General features: G+C 59.3%; 1 protein-coding gene across 1 annotated transcript in view; it reads right to left on the bottom strand.

Moving 5' to 3' along the window:
• Positions 1–15421, bottom strand: part of COL17A1 (collagen type XVII alpha 1 chain) — a 32180-nt gene that overhangs the window by 4410 nt on the left and 12349 nt on the right. Inside the window, exons 14-41 of the mRNA XM_040992502.1 lie at positions 15245–15325; positions 14967–15011; positions 14450–14638; positions 13798–14016; positions 13122–13151; positions 12817–12843; positions 12167–12193; positions 11997–12059; positions 11340–11444; positions 10577–10639; positions 9920–9955; positions 9473–9526; positions 9236–9271; positions 8827–8862; positions 8227–8289; positions 7590–7625; positions 7274–7345; positions 6628–6654; positions 5890–5925; positions 4617–4652; positions 4383–4463; positions 3809–3844; positions 3367–3444; positions 2630–2683; positions 2473–2514; positions 2290–2343; positions 1870–1929; positions 359–481 (exon numbers count right to left, since the gene is read on the bottom strand). Coding sequence (XP_040848436.1) covers positions 359–481; positions 1870–1929; positions 2290–2343; positions 2473–2514; positions 2630–2683; positions 3367–3444; positions 3809–3844; positions 4383–4463; positions 4617–4652; positions 5890–5925; positions 6628–6654; positions 7274–7345; positions 7590–7625; positions 8227–8289; positions 8827–8862; positions 9236–9271; positions 9473–9526; positions 9920–9955; positions 10577–10639; positions 11340–11444; positions 11997–12059; positions 12167–12193; positions 12817–12843; positions 13122–13151; positions 13798–14016; positions 14450–14638; positions 14967–15011; positions 15245–15325 — 1809 coding nt within the window. The remainder of the gene's footprint in view (positions 1–358; positions 482–1869; positions 1930–2289; positions 2344–2472; positions 2515–2629; positions 2684–3366; positions 3445–3808; positions 3845–4382; positions 4464–4616; positions 4653–5889; positions 5926–6627; positions 6655–7273; positions 7346–7589; positions 7626–8226; positions 8290–8826; positions 8863–9235; positions 9272–9472; positions 9527–9919; positions 9956–10576; positions 10640–11339; positions 11445–11996; positions 12060–12166; positions 12194–12816; positions 12844–13121; positions 13152–13797; positions 14017–14449; positions 14639–14966; positions 15012–15244; positions 15326–15421) is intronic.

The raw sequence follows: 15421 nt of genomic DNA, 5'->3' as shown, positions 1-15421 counted from the left end.
GAGCCAAGTCAGGGTGGCCCTGAGAGAGCCAGTCATCCATGGAGTGCCCGGACAGCTTGATGAGATGTCTGCCCCATCCCTCACACAGGCAGCCTAGATGCCCTGTTACAGGTGGGGAAACTGAGGCAGCAGCCTGTGTCAGATCAGGTGGGGCGGGAAGGCTGTGAACCAGTGGCAGCTACTTGCTTGACCAGCAAGGGGTTGTGGTGTGTGTCTGTCTCTGTTGGGGGCAGGTGTGAGAAGGTGGGGTCAGGGAGGTCTGGCTCCAGGTGAGGAATGCACACACTCACAGGCACACTCAGGCACACAGGTGTGCACGCTCTCCTGCTTCCCTCAGGTGTGGGCGACAAGCACTCACTCTGCAGGTACTCGGACAGGTACTGCTGAATCTCACGGCCGGAGTTGCTGAGGGAGCCAGGAGGCCCAGGGGGCCCGGGTGGGCCAGGTGGGCCCTGCATGTACATGGTGCTCGATGATCCCCCTGTGGCGAGAGGAGGGCCCTGGTGGCTTTCCCCCATCGTGGCTATGGTGAAGAGGGACCCAAGTCCACTGCTGCCCACAAGGGGAGGGACCTTTCGAGCGAAGGGCAGGATGGCAGCCAAGAAGGTCCCCAAGAAGAGATATGGCAGTGGTTGCAGCAGTGCTGGCCAAAAGGGGCTGCAACGGGGGCCCTCCTGGCTTCAAAGAGCCACTGCCCTGCCCAGCGCCCCGCCTGCCAGGCCTGGTCCTCCCCCCACCCCTGCTATGAGTCCCAGAAGTGGGAAAGGCACCTGAGCAGAGCAGATGAGGACTGAGCACACGACATCCTCATGGGAGTGCTCCCCCTTGTTTGAGGAGGGGAGAGGAACTGGGATCGCCTTTGGCTCTTACCTCGGGAGGGAACGCCAGGAACACCAGGATCACCTGGAATCCAAAACAGGAAGGCCTGTTTGCATCACCTCCTCCAGGAGGCCTTCCCTGGGTAAGCCCAACCACACTCCTGACTATGTGGTCTCATTTCCGCATACCACTAGCACCCATAGTGCACACACCACTGTGCTGCGTCCTCATCCCAGCCTCCCACTAGCCTCTCTCTTCTTCAGCCTTGTCTTTTCCCCTGGACTTTCACGAATTCTCATTGCTTGTTCTTGGTGTTGAGCTCTGGTGCCTGGCTATGCCCACTGTCCCCATCTTCCTGGATGCTCCCTTACTCACCTTTGTCACCTTTGGGTCCCTGTGGGCCAGGCGGGCCTGGCCGTCCCTGCAGATCAACTCCAAGAGAACCGGATGCTGGAAGCCAAGCATACAGTCGATACAATCAGTGGGATGGGGGCTCTGGCTGGTGCAGCAATGGGGCGGGGGCTCAGTGCCTCCCTGAAGCTGTGAGCAAGGCTTACTCTCCCACTCTGCCCTCCGGACAGTACCCAGAGCTGCCACCCATACCCATTCACAGAGGTGTGTCCTGATCCACTCCTGCATGTAAGGTCTTCCCATAAGCTTCCAGACCCTGTAAGGTCACCATACCACCACCACCACCGAGCCCACCCAGGCTTGTTTGGTGCCAGCTCTGCCTTACCTGGATGTCCTCTGGGGCCAGGAGGACCTAGGGAAGGAGACAGAGAGCTGTAAGGGGCATCCTAACATGGGGGTTACATGGAAGGAGGGGACTGTGGCTCTGGCACTGGGGCAGACAGAACATGGGGCTCCCTGGGCCTCTCCTCCTGGCTGGCCAATGAGGGGCAGAGGTCTTCCAAGTTTCTGCTCATCCTCCCCACTTCCACCCTGAGCTGCTGCTGTGGACCCAGCTCATTCAGTACTGTTCTGGCCCCCAGGCAGGCAAGCAGGGGTCTCCGTGAGTGGCTTTTGGCCTCCCTGAGACACTGTCCTCACCTTGGTCTCCCTTGGGCCCTGGAGGACCAGGTGGGCCAGGAGGGCCAGAGTAGAAGGTTTCTGCAGAGGAGAGAAGGCATTTGCAGGTGGACACACTGATGTGCTCCCAGCACCCAGCATGGTACCTGGCACAGCGGACACAAGACTGTTCATAGGGTTAGACATGAACATGGATGGAGGAGGAGGAGTTGGGAGGTAGAGGCCCGCACACAGGGCCTCTCCACTAGGAACATGCCAGGCCTACTTCCACAGCCAGGCCCCCCAAGGGCAGGAACCAGGCCTGTGCCAATATCAGGCCAGAGGCTGTACATGGGACCAGGCTGGCAGAGGTCCAGTGTGGTGGGGTGTGGTGAGGAGGGCAGGAGGAGCACTGGCCAGGGCCAGGTAGAACATGTTGTGACTTGACTCCCATGACATTACCTGAGTCGGCTAGCAAAGATCCTGGGGGGCCCGGGGGGCCTGGCATGCCTTCCCCTAGGAGAGATACCCAAGCTGAATTAGTGCCCAGAGGTGGGCTGGGAGCCATTCCCGAGGCCTGGGCTCTGGGGCCCTCATCAGCCACAGACCTGTCCTCCCCCTCCCGGCAGGAAAGTAGGCTCTCACCTGGTGGGCCTCGGGGTCCTGGGGGGCCTGGGATGGAAGGTCCTGTAGAAGGAGAGGGAAAGCAGGGTGCTCAGGAGCTGGCACCACCACCTAGCCCCCAGCAGCAGCTAGCTCCCTCCCTCAAGGCCCCTGACCCGGGGATGCCTGAGAGGCTCACCTGGTGGCCCACGTGGTCCAGGCGGGCCTGGGGGCCCTCGCAAATCCAGGCCTTCTATAGAGAGAAGGTGGCAGAGATGAGCACAGCTGTTGTGAGGCTGTTCCCTGCCGAGCCAGACTCCCTGCCCACATTCGTTACCCCAGCACAAGGCCCTAGTCGGGGCTCAGGACTTGCCCACACCCCACCTGCTCACAGGCAGGACAGGTGAAGACCAATTCCCTGACCACTGATGCAGGTGTGCACAGTGAGGGGTGAGAACAGGCAGCCCACATTCAAATCCTGTGGGCCGTGTCTGGTTGGTAACCGTGGGCATGGCCTTGGCTCTCGTGACCTCAGTTCTGCACACTGGGGCCAAGGAGACCCACATCAGAGCAGGGTCGTGAAGATGCCACAAGAGGCCTCAGAGCACTGGGCCCCTAACAGGTCCATGGCTAGGTTGGGCTGTTGCCTTGAAAACCAGTTCCAGGGGTGCAGGCTGGAGGCTGGCCCCAGCCACCCCCAGCCTGAGCCTATGGCCGAGAACCCAGAGTGTTGGCCGCGGCTCCGCATGGGGAGGTGCAGCTGCTGCCCGTGACACTCTGTGCCATGGCCTGGCCTCACCAGAGCCTACAGCACAACTGTCTGTCCTCAGTGTTCAGCGTGTGCCCCTGGGCCTGGTGGCCTGCCCAGCAGCTGCCCCTGGTTTCCCCCGCCTCCAGCTGTCCCCTGGGGTTCCCTCCAGGAGGGGCGGTGCTCACGCGTGGAGAGGAATTCGGAGATGGAGCTGCTGCTGCTCATGAAGGAGTCCCCGGCCAGGCCGGGCTCCCCTCGCGGGCCTGTGGGGGGGCACAGTGTCAGGAGAGGTACCGCCTGCCCCCCACCCCCTCCCCCCAGACAGCCCAGGACCAGCTACGGGTTAGACAAGGACATGGACAAGACCGGGTTGTAGACAGCTGGCAAGTCAGCCACCTGCACCCCAGAGGACTGGGCCAGCTTGGCCAATGCATAGCTGTCCCTCAGTATTTGGGCAAACTGCAGGACAATGGCTTGACTGTAAGGGCCCTACAGAGGCCAGAGGCCTTTGGCCTGTGACATCATTCCAGCTCTATCCGGGATGGATAGGTGAGGGTGGGCTCTCCAGGGGACTCCCTAAAGGAGAACCCTCCCTCCAACCCTTTGTTCTCCGAGGGTAAGGCGTACCTTGCTGTCCAGGGATGCCAGCAGGACCGGTAGGGCCTGGAATGGGGGGCAGGGAGGAGGCTGTTATACCTCACAGCCAGAGCAGGAGAGAGGGCAGGTGCCCCGAACACACAGAATTCCTCACAAGGGAGGCACAGTGGCCCCATGGGCCAGCCTGCCATATGGAGAGTGAACCAGCAGGGCTGCCCTAAGTGCTGCTGCCTCAGGACTTGGGGACACCTCTCTGCCCCCCACATCACCAGGGCTTGTCTGTGCTGGCCAAGTTGAGCTCCTCATTTTTATACGGAAATTTTAAGACCCTCCTCGATGGTTCCTGGCACTTCTGCTGCCTTGAGGCACCTCCTCAGATTGCCACTTGTGGGGCTGAGCTGGCTGCTCATAGGAGGGCACAATTGGTCCAGTACCTGCCTAGCTGCTTACTGCCCCTAGCACATGCCAATAACTGCCCTGCTCTTGTGTGCTGCAAGGGAGGGCGACCCTCCAGCCTCACAGCCTGACACCAGAGCCAGCTCTACCAGGCTCTCCTCAGGGTCTCCCCTGGGCTTCAGAGTTTGGATAAGATTACTGGACTGACCTGGAGAACCTGGAGGTCCTGGGGGTCCCATGGCACCAGGAGGTCCTGGGGGACCTGGGACAGTGATGGTCGACGACCCCTCTGAAACGAGACACAGGGAGCACTAAGGCCACGCAGGCCTTGCCCCTCTCTCACTGCTTGTGGGGCAACCCACTACCTTCCCCCATAGCCCCCCAGCACCTCTGGAAGGACATGAGGCAGAGCCTAGGCAGGTGCTGCACCCCAACTGCCTACCTGAAGTCATGATCCTGCCTGGAGCACCAGGTTCACCTGGGGAGGACAAGGAGGCATGTGGTTGAGATCCCAGGGTCAGTGAGGTCAGCACATGACTCCAGAGCCCTGTTGGACCTCCTGACCTGGGTCTCTGAACTGTGGAGAAGGATGTCACAGTGGGATGTGGCAAAGTTTGTCAGGGAGCCCTGGAGGAGGCTGCCTCGCTCATGGTTCACACACCCATGTCCCAACCTAATCTCTGAAAGGTATCTGATGGTGGGGCAGGGGGTTGGGGGAACAATCACTCTAAGGTCCAAGGCCAGAGCTCCAGCTGCCAGGTCCAGTGGGAGAGGGACTGGGCAGAGGGAAAGGGCTCTGCTGACAGCCGGTCTGGGATGTGCTGAGCTGCATAAAGAGCAGCAGCTCTGCCCTTGGCTCAAAATCTCAGAGTGGGGAGCACCCAGGTGTGTCTGGGATGAGGGGTACTGACACCTTCCAAAATGCAGCATCCTCCAGAGACGCAACTCACAGGGTAGACAGGCCACAGCCACGGCGGGCAAAGCCTCTGGATGGAGGCTTCTTCCAGGGCCCTGAACTCACCGGCATCAGAATGGGGTGATCTTGTCCCCCTTAGGAAACCCGGTTGTGGTCAGGGCTGAGCCAAGAGATGGCCCATTTGTGTGCTTTTGGAACACAATTCAAGCAGGGTAAAATGTCCCTTTCAAGGTCCCCTTGTCCAGGGAGGGGCTCAGCCCTCTGGGACAGTAAGTTTCTGGCTCCCTGGACGGCCCTGAATGTGCACAGCCCTTATGAAAGACCCTGTCCCCAGGATGGGCTCTGCAGAGGTACCCACTTCCCAGGCAGTTCTTGCCCCAACACCTCCCCCACCCCACCATCACTGGAGATCATTTCTGGAAAGCACTATTGCTAGGGGGTTTCCACAGAGAGGCAGCGACTGCTTAGGACAGAGCACTGAGGAGAAAGACCTCTGAGTGCGTGCAGCCCTGGACTGGCTTGGAGTTGGGTTCTACAGGTGGAACAGGACCGGGTATCTCCGTGTGCCTGGCTATCACCCACTGTCCCAGTGAAACCCCAATGTGACAGTGAGGTGCAAGGGCTGCTGGGACTGGGCTGGTCCACAGGGGTCTTGGGCTCCCACCTTCCAGTAATCCATTAGGCCACTAGATGCCACTGTTGATCCAGGCTCTGGCCTTCCCCCTTGCCAATCCCTCCCTCCCACAATAGCTCCTGTAAACCTGTAAAGTGAGAGTATCTCCATTGGATAATCACATACCTTTAGTGCCTGGTCGGCCGGGTGTCCCTGGGAGCCCTGATGTGATTAGAAACAAACCGTCAGGACGGTGCAGGCCCAGTGATGGCAGCCACGCTCTAAGCAGGCCGCGCCCTGCCACTCAGCACAAGCCATACTTGTTCACTGACAAACTTAGAGTCTGGGATTTGGCCCCTGAAGCCTGGGGGTGTGGCGCTTGCCCAGTTCCTGTCCCTCTCTGGCAGATCGGGTCTGGAGGCAGGGAGAGACCCACAAACACGGCCCCAGGGGTTAGGAGCCACTTGTAGCCTGCAGAGCAGCTGTTCACCCCAGCTGGGCTCCCTGCCCACCCAGGGCTGCATCTCCTTCCTGCCTTGAGTTCCACACCTCCTGACCTGGGAGCCCTGAAGAGCCAACCTATGTTCACCTGCTGGGGAGGGTCTGCTGTTTGGTTTGAGTCTGTCCAATTTCCTTTAGGGAATGAAAGGCCAGGTGTGGTGGCAACTGTACCTGGGGCCAATACCAGGATGGGCAGCTCCCTGCACACCAATGGAGAATATGTTCCCCATTTCTACCAGAGCATTCTAGACCATTCTGTGCTTTTTTTCTTTCTTCCTCAGATGTTTCTCAAAACTCACAGTGGAAGAAGCTGTACCCATGCTTGCAAGGGGAGCAGGAAAAGGGGAGGCAAGGCAGTGGCCAAAATGGCTGTGGCATAGGGAGGTAGGAGACTGGGCAGCTGGGAATGACATGATAACTCACCCTGAGGGCCCTGGGGTCCTGTGACACCTGAGAAAAGAGAAACACAAGAGGGGCGAGTTGTAGGGTCGAGAGCGTCCCTGAGTAGCCACGCCCTCAGCTGCAGGAGCATGGGATGTGGCAGGAGGGGCTGATAGGTCAGGAGGACAGGCCCCAAGCCAAAGCAGCTGTGCTCCAGGGTCCTCCCACTCTCAGCTTTGCAAGGAAGCAACCTGGCACTCCAGCGGGCAGTGGGTTTGAGCCTCTTTGGGCTCCCACATTATTTTCTGCTCTCCTTTGGCCCAAGTGGAGACTCCCGCCAGGCCTACCTCCTGGGACCAGGGCAGAGGAGAGTCTGTTGAGAAGACTTCAGGTGCAACCCCAGATTAGGACAGGAGGGAAAGAGATCAGAGGAGCAGAGTCCCTTCCCCCTTCTAGAACTCCTTGTCTTTAGCTGGGAATCCTAAATGACAGCTGGGTGAGCCAGAGGGGCCGCCAGTGTGCACACAGCGTAACCTGAGCTGGGGCTGCCCGCTGCTGAGCACTGGAGGAAGACAGGTACAGCACATGCAGGTGTACACAGCCCCACCTGCACATACACACACATGAACAGGTGCACAGGAACACACACACCCCACAAGCAGGGCCTGGATCCCTCTTGGTTCAGTACCTGGCTTTCCTGGGTCTCCAGAAGGTCCTGGTGGGCCACGGGATCCCGGCATCCCCATCAGGCCTTGTTCACCTAGGGAAAGCATGACCAGTGTGCATAGGCCTTTGTGCCAGGACAGCTCATCTCTGGCGCTGTCTGGGGTTTCCAGCCTGGCTTGTTGGCAGGTAGGGAAGGGATTGGAACAGTAGCTGGGCTGTACACATTTCTATGCACCTGATGCTGCTTCAGGTATCACAAGGGTTGGGGACAGGAGTGGGGCAGGGATGGGAAGGCAAAGGGAAGTGGTAAACCTGAAGAAGGCGGTTTAGGTACCAACCTCTTGGGCCTTGGTTTCCATCAGGACCAGCGGGGCCTGGTGAGGGAGAAGAGATGCTACCGTCCATCCATCCTGGGCTGGGCCTGTGGCTCTGTCCCTCTCCCACTCAAGGCCTCATGGACGGTGGTCTGCTGGGTGGGACCCCTGCAGCCCTTTCTGTACCCCTCAAGCTCTGGGAGCTTTGTTTGTCTTCCCCATCAGCACACTCTGCTCTTCACGCCTGACTGTTGGTTCCCAACTAGGACACATGGCTACAGCCCAGAAGCTCAGTTCATCCACTTGAGGGCTTGAGGGTCCACGACCTCCAAGTGCTTGTGCCCTGAGCTCCGGCAGGATCCTAACCCGATGCCTGGTGAGGGCCTCATGGGACTGTGCCTTGTTCTTTCCCACTCTATCCTCCCTCACTCGTGGTGAGGTCTCCGCACGGATGGAGTTTTCTGAAGTCCCTAACATCTTAGATCATCCGAAGTGTCACCTTGTCTTTCCTGGTTGGAACATGCCTTCCCTCCACGGTGCCCTTGGATACTCGGCCTCTCCCCATGCCTCATGCTGGCTGCACCTGCCCTCGAAGTAGGTACGGAGTCCTATTCACCCACCATGGGCTAGGCCCATACGTCTGCTCCCTGGGAGCACTTACCCATGGCTCCTTTGGCCCCGGGCTCACCCACGGCACCAGGCAGACCTCTCATGCCAGGCTCGCCTGCAGGGAAGGCAGAGGACCAGCAGGTCAGGAGCTTGTCGGCAGCACGTGCCCCACCCCCCACAGTCTGGTCTTCCCTTCCCTGACCAGAGGAGGCCAGGGAGATGAAGTTTGCCAGGGTTCCAGGTTAGAGCTTTGTGGCAACCATTTGAAGGGCCAAGAACATGTGTCTGGTTTCCTTGGAAACTGAAAGCCACCTCTGTCAAGCCAGAACCAACTAGAACCGATCTCCTTTGGAATCATGCCAGAACTGACAGTGTACAAGTGGAGCCAACTTCCTGCAGTTTCATTTCCCAACTGGACTCACACAAAGAACCAGGACCCTAAACTCCCCTTTCAGTCCCCAGTTATCCACTGTTTGGGCTCAGGATGCTTGCTTTCCACCCCACCCCCAGGGCTGTGTTTGATTTTGTAGCCTGCTTCCTCTGCATCACAGGTGCCCCCAGGGTCTGTAGGCAGAGACCCCATCCCCACTTCAGCATTTTCCCCACCTCCTGTGACCGGACGTACTGAGGTAGATTCCAACGTGAGACTGACCTGTAAGGCCTCTTGATCCCTTCTCACCCTGGTCACCTGCAACAGACAGGAGCCTGGGCATCAGCTGGGGGCTGGCCATCAGCTGGGGCGGGGTGTCAGCTGGGGGCTGGCCATCAGCTGGGGTGGGGTGTGGCCGCAGGCTATTTCTCAGCCCAGGCCTGAGCTCAGATCCCAACACAAGCTGAGCCCTCTTTGCCCAAGGACCACCCAAATCTGACCATGTGACCCTTTGCCTTAGTTCCCGTTTCTGAGAGGCTGGGCTGCAGAGGACTGGGCTGTATCTCAGCACCAGGGCCTAGCAGCACAACAAGGGCCACATGTGTTCTCAGACTCCAGAGCAGGGGCCACATCTGGGTGCCCAGGCATTAGCAGAGCCCTGAGACGATGGAGCACAGTGGCAGCCACGTACCTTTGGGTCCGGGCGGTCCCACAAATCCTCTGTCACCTGGAACAGAAATGGACATCTGGTGTCAAGAACCCCATGGAGGACGGGGCTGTGCTTTTCAGTCACCTGACTCCCTTCCTCCTGCTGGTTAGCAGCACATCCTTGGGGGCACGTCCAGCCGACCCTCTGCCACCCCCTTTCCTGAGGGAGAGGCATCTTGAGGATGACAGCCCCTCCTCCCAGCCTGTTCCCCCAGCTCACCTTTGACACCAGGAAGTCCCACTTCACCTCGGAGCCCTTGGAGGCCGATGGCACCTGCTCAGTAGAAAAGCCACACAGGTGAGTGCCTCAGCTTTGGAGGGACAGTCATGCATGCATGGGCACCACAGGTACCACACACAGGCACGAAGGCATACATATGGGCACCACAGGCACCACCAGGCACATACATGGGGACTACACCTGTGTACATACACACACTCACCAGGCATCACCAGGTGTGTACATGAGTACCACAGGCACCGCCAGGCACATACAGGAGTAGCACACCTGTATACATACACACATACACATTCACCAGGCACTGCCAGGCACATACATGGGCACCACGAGCACCACAGGTACCACGCACATACACGGGCACCACAACTGTATACACACCTCACCAGGCACTACACTTGCAAACACACACATATTCGCCCCACTGACCTGGGGGCCCCTGAGGCCCAGGAGAGCCGCTGGAACCTGAGGAGGAGGAAGAGACCACACTGAGCTGAGGGCCAGGTGCAGGCCAGGCACCTGAGTGTGGGATGGGGGCGGGGGGGGGCAGCTTATCTCTTGGTGGGGACGCACAGGGTCGGCCCTGCCATATCAGGGGATCCAAGGAGTGACCTTGCCATCATAGCCTTCTCAGGGAGAAGGCTATGGCAGGGTGGGGTCAGAGAAAACCATCAGGCCAGGCCTGGGGAGGAGGGGTGGCCATGGGCACCATATGGCAAGAAGGACACACTCTTCTGTGTCATCCAGCCATGTGGCTTTCCGCACATGCACCCCTGGGCCCTGTGGAGTAAACTCTGAAGCCCCTGGTTCACACATAATCCATCTACCAGTGGGGGCTGTGGCCTAGGGCTGTTGAAGAGAGAAGAAAGGCTGCTCTAGTCCTGCTCTGGAGCCTGGACTGCAGTCCCAGTCTGGGCCTGGGGTAGGGGGAGCTCCTTGGTGGGGCTCCGGACCCTCTACCCCACCCGGGCCCAGAGCAGAGGACTGCTGCTCTTAGGGGCCTGAGGCCTGCTCTTCTGTGCTGGTTTTGGACCTGCCCCTCCTTCCTCCATGTAAGTGGGGCTCCTGTTTGGGGCACCTGCTTACCTTTGGGACCCACAGAACCTGGGACTCCTGGGGGGCCATGAGGACCTGGTTCACCAGCAGCCCCTGGGAGGAGAAACAGAGAAGTGGGCATGTGGAGGCTGCACAGCTGGTCTGCCCCTTGGCCAGGGTGCAATTTGGAGGAGACGCTCCCCTGGCTGGTGGTCTGGGTCCACTGTCCTGCACACACCCACCCACATCCACACCCACCCCATCCTTCACAAACTCCATGGAGTTTGCCCTCGTGGGCACTCACCAGAACTGGTTCCCTAGGGGAGCACAGGGGAAAACCAGCATGAGGCTTCCAGCTGGCAGTAAAGGCCAGGAGACCTCTGGAGGCTGGAGTTCCCTTAGTCCCGGATGAAGCAGCCCCTGGCTACAGTTCCAATTCTCAAGCATCTCTGCCTCCAGGGCTACCTGGGTCTCACTCCCTGCTCCCTTCCAGCCCTGAGGGGCTCCAAGGCCTGCACCCCATGGCTGCCTCCCACCAAGCCCAGCCCTACCTCTGCTTGCCCCCTGCTTGGTGCCCCTCTCCTCCTGCTGTGGGCAGGCCCTGGCTCCCAGGACCACACAGCTCTGAGCACTGGAGAGGGGTCCTTGGGCCCAGGCCTGTGCTGCAGCCTGGCCTATGCCCCAGGGCCGGGCCTCTGTCTCATTAGAGCCTACCACAGACCCTGGCTCAGCCACCAAAGCTGAAGGGAGGGCAGAAGTTGGGGTGGGGGGAGAATGGTGTTGTCCCTCCTGGTGGGGGAGGACTGCCTCTTACCTCTCTCTCCTTTCTCTCCAAACCCAGGAAGTCCTGGTTCCCCACGTGGCCCCATGGGGCCCTCTCGCCCTCTCTGGCCCATGGGGCCTTCCATGCCGGGTTCTCCTGCAGAAGGGAATGGTCCACCCCGCAGTCAGGACCCTGAGCTGCTGCTCCTCCTTGGTTCCACCAAGGAGTCAGAGGGGCTGCTGGTAACAAGGAAAGTGGATCCGGCCTGCCCTGCCCCCGCACTTGTCCCTCAGGTGTCTGCCCATGGCCACCCTTGCCTGCCTGGGCTGTCACTTCAGCCTCATTAACCTCCAGCCTGCTCCCCATGCTGCCCCTTGAGCCTGTGCTCAACCTTGGCCTTAGCCGCTCCCTTGGAGACATCCCTCTCAGGGCCCTGCTTCCTTCATTACAATGGTGGCTTCTTGGGGATCCCTCCCCAGATCCTCTATAAGGTCACCCTGGAGGTTCCTCCAGGTTCTGCTGTGTTATCCTGTGCCCACCCCGACTACAGCATCGTTCATGTGCCAACGGCACTTACTATCCCCAAGTCACTCTCACGTCAGCATGCATGCTGTCTTCTAATCCAGGGCCCTGCATGGAGCCAGCACCTGGCAGAGGCTTGTTAATGAGCAGATAGGGGGAGGAATGCATGGAAGAATCAGTTCTTACCCACGCTGCCTTTTTGCCCCTTTGGTCCTTCTGGGCCACGGAGACCCACGGGCCCAGGGGTACCTGTGGAGACACGAGAGACATCACCCAAGTCCCCTGTACACCCTCCCCCGGGAACAGCAGTGGGGCTCTGTGGTCCCCATGGGCACAGGGTCATCAGCTTTACTGACCTGGAGCCCCAGGAAGCCCGCGGTCTCCTGCAGGAACAAAGGTGAATGTGAAATGTCAGCTGAGGGCTTGGCAAATCCCCAGTGCAGTCACAGGTGGGATTCGGGAAGGGTGGCCACATGTAGCAGCCAAAGCCACAGCCATTCAGGTCCATGGGATTCAGAAAGGCCAAGTTCAGGAGCAAGACAGCATCCCAGGGGAAGCCAAGGGCTGGATCCTAATCTGACAACCTCAAGTTCAGGGGCTCCCAAGGTAGCAGGCTGTGTGTGCATCGTTGGGGTGTGGGTGGGGGCCTGAAGGGATGAGGAGCAGAGGACCCCTCAGGGAAGGGTCCCAGTTCCTGCTTGGGTCTCTTGGGAAGGGAGGGCCCCTATCAACTCCCATGGTTGCTGAATGTCTGGCTGCAGAGCCTCCTGGGGCGATAAAGATGAATGGGTCTTGCCCACTCCTAAGCTGCTGAAGCAGGGGCTCTGCTGATCCCTCAGCTTGCCAGCTCTGCTCAACAAGGCAAAGGGAGATTGCCTCCTCCCTGTGTACCTGTCCCACTGATGGTCAGGCGAGTGCTGGCCTCCCCGACACTACTGACCTCTCTGCCTGCCTGCCCTCCCTCACCAATCTCCCTGGGTCAGTGGCTGTGGCCCACTACACTTACCTTTAGGGCCTTGACTTCCCATGTCACCTAGAACCAGGACAACACGAAGGCTGTGTGAGATGGGGTTGGGAGCCCAGGGCCACCCTCTCCTGGGTACTATGAAGCCACACGTGGCATGGGCCCCTCCCAGTCCCCATCTGCATCCCCTGGGCACATGGCTGGGACTCTCCTACCTGCCCCTTAGTTCCCTTCCCAAGCCAGTTCTGAGTCGGCCTCCCAAACAGCACCAGAGCCTTCCTTGTCCCTCCCTTTGGAAAATGCCACCTACCAGGAGAGGGCCCCAGAGGGCTGAACCCCTGCAATACCTTTAGGGCCAGGGTTTCCCCGGAGGTTTCCTGCAAGAGAAAGTAAATCGCAAGTTAGCACCACATCCTCATGTCTCTCTCTCTCTGTCTCTCTCTCTCTCACACATACACACACACATGGAGATCGTGAGATGGTGAGGATCAACAGGGTCTAAAACAAACATTCTAAACTGGGCTTGTGGAGGGATCTTGGACAAAAGGCGCCAAGGACTGTTTCCCAAACAGTAAAATGTGACCCCAGGGGCAGATGTCAGACATAGTGGTGGAGACACCCACTGCAGGCACCCACTCCGGAAACCCCTGGTTCTGGCTCCCCAGTTCAGCTTGCTGCTCACACATACCCCGGGAGGCAGCAGTGATAGCACAAGTCACTGAACCACCTCCGGGAGAGGCCAGGAATGATTTTCCCACTTCTGGCTGCAGCTTGGCCTAGCCCCAGCTTTTTGTGGGCATTTGGGAACTAGCAGATGGAGCAAGGGCTCTCTATGCCTCTATTTTTCTCTGTCTCTCAAACAAAAAAATTTTTTTAATGGGATTCTAGCTCTGGTCCTGCTCCCTGGGCTTTGGTGGGTACAGGCAGTGGGGTCAAGGGCAGAAGGTGTCCCAGCACAGGCGTACCCATCGTCACCCCACGCATAGTGGCCACACACCACGCAGGCGACCCCATAGATCTCACCGTTCTCCTGCTCAAGCAACAGCTTGTTCCGCACGAACAGCCAGAGTGCCTCCTGACTGGAGCCGTCCAGCCCGGTCTTGCCCATGCCTGTGCCCACGCCTGGTGCCGCCAGCAGGCGGTCCTTGCTGCTCTTCTCCAGGGTCTCCCCGTGTAGTATCATGCTGCCCCGCATCCTCTCCAGCTCATCCACGCGGGCCCGCAGCTTCCTCACCTCCTCACCTGGAATGCCAGGGCAAGGGTGGCCTCAGCAATGATGGCCCCTGTGGGGGACCTGGTGCAGCTTCCTCTTGGTGCTGGGGACACCTGATGTGCCTGCCAGTAGGCTTAGCTCCTCTGCATCCTCCTGAGTCTTACAGAAATGTGTGTCATCCCCTGCCTCCCTCCGGCCCCATGGTGGTGTGAGAACTCAGTAAGAAACAAAAGGAGAATGAGAGGGCATGACTTCCACAAGGGCAGTTTCAAACCTCCTGCAGGGAACTTAGAGCTGCCACAGTCCTAGCTTTGCCACCTGGCTGTCAGCCAAACACCTGACCTTGGCTTGGTGTCTCCTGGGGGCCTCGTTTCTGTGTCCACAATAATGGGGGTGTCTGCATGGATGATCCCCTGTCTGGGCACTGGGGCCTGTGGGCCTCCTGCTACTTCCACCACGTACCCAGAGCGATAAGGCCAAAGAGCAGCCCCAGGAGCAGCAGCCAGGTGAGCAGCAGGCCCAGCAGCCATTTCCACCAGCTGCAACTGGAGCCACACGGGCACCAGGCCGGCGCTGCGCCCCACTGGCCCCCGCTGCTGCCGCCGCCTCCGCCACCACCTCGGCCACCGCCATGGTCATAACCGTGGATTTCTGTGGGAGAGACAGTGACTTACAGGAGCAGCTTTGCAGTACCAAGAAATGAGGGAGAAGGCCTGTACCCGCTGCTGCCCAAGGCAAAAAGCAAGGGGAACGTGCAGGGCAGAAGGGCAGGAGGCGAGCAGCGCTCAGTGTCCCTGGGAGGTTCTGTTCTGTCATGCTGCTCCTGTCAAGCTGGGAGACTGGTGTTTCTGGCTGAGCTCCTTCTGAGGCCACCTCTTCCATGTCCACCCCTCCTCCCTGCTGGGTCTGGGTACTCTGGTGCCAGCCAGGGGCCACACTCTGTCCCTCTGCATCCCACCATGGGGGCCAGGGTTCTCACTTGCAAAGTCGTCCTTGCCCTTTGTGGACACTGTCTTCAAGTCTCCTGGAGGGACACACACAGAGTACAGGGGTCTGGGGGTGCTCTTTGCAACTTCAGGAGCCCCACAACTGCCCCTGGTATCAGGTGCAGGATGGGGGCTTAGGTAGAGGCATCCCCAGGATCCTTGCAGGCCTGCTGAGCCATGTTTCAAACTTCACCGTGAGGGCTCAGAAGACAAAGCAACGGATGGCGGTGAGGCAGGAGTGGAGGTGGACAGTGGTCAGGTGCAACCTTACCATTAGCCTCAGCCTTCAGGCAGGCGTCGGCAGCATAGGCGGCCTGCTTTTCTTTCTTCAGAGTGTCTTCTGAAAAGGAAGCTGTGCCCAGAACACATGACAACCTGGAACACACTCTTCCCACCTGCTGCATCCACCCCCTCTGGCTTGGGGAGAATAGGGTGCCTTGATAAGACA

Source organism: Ochotona curzoniae, unplaced genomic scaffold (genome assembly GCF_017591425.1).
Source record: "Ochotona curzoniae isolate NIBS_2020 unplaced genomic scaffold, NIBS_Ocur_1.0 contig_66, whole genome shotgun sequence".
NCBI lineage: Eukaryota > Metazoa > Chordata > Mammalia > Lagomorpha > Ochotonidae > Ochotona > Ochotona curzoniae.
The sequence above is the reverse complement of the archived record's forward strand: the minus strand, read 5'-3'. Positions and strand labels throughout refer to the sequence as shown.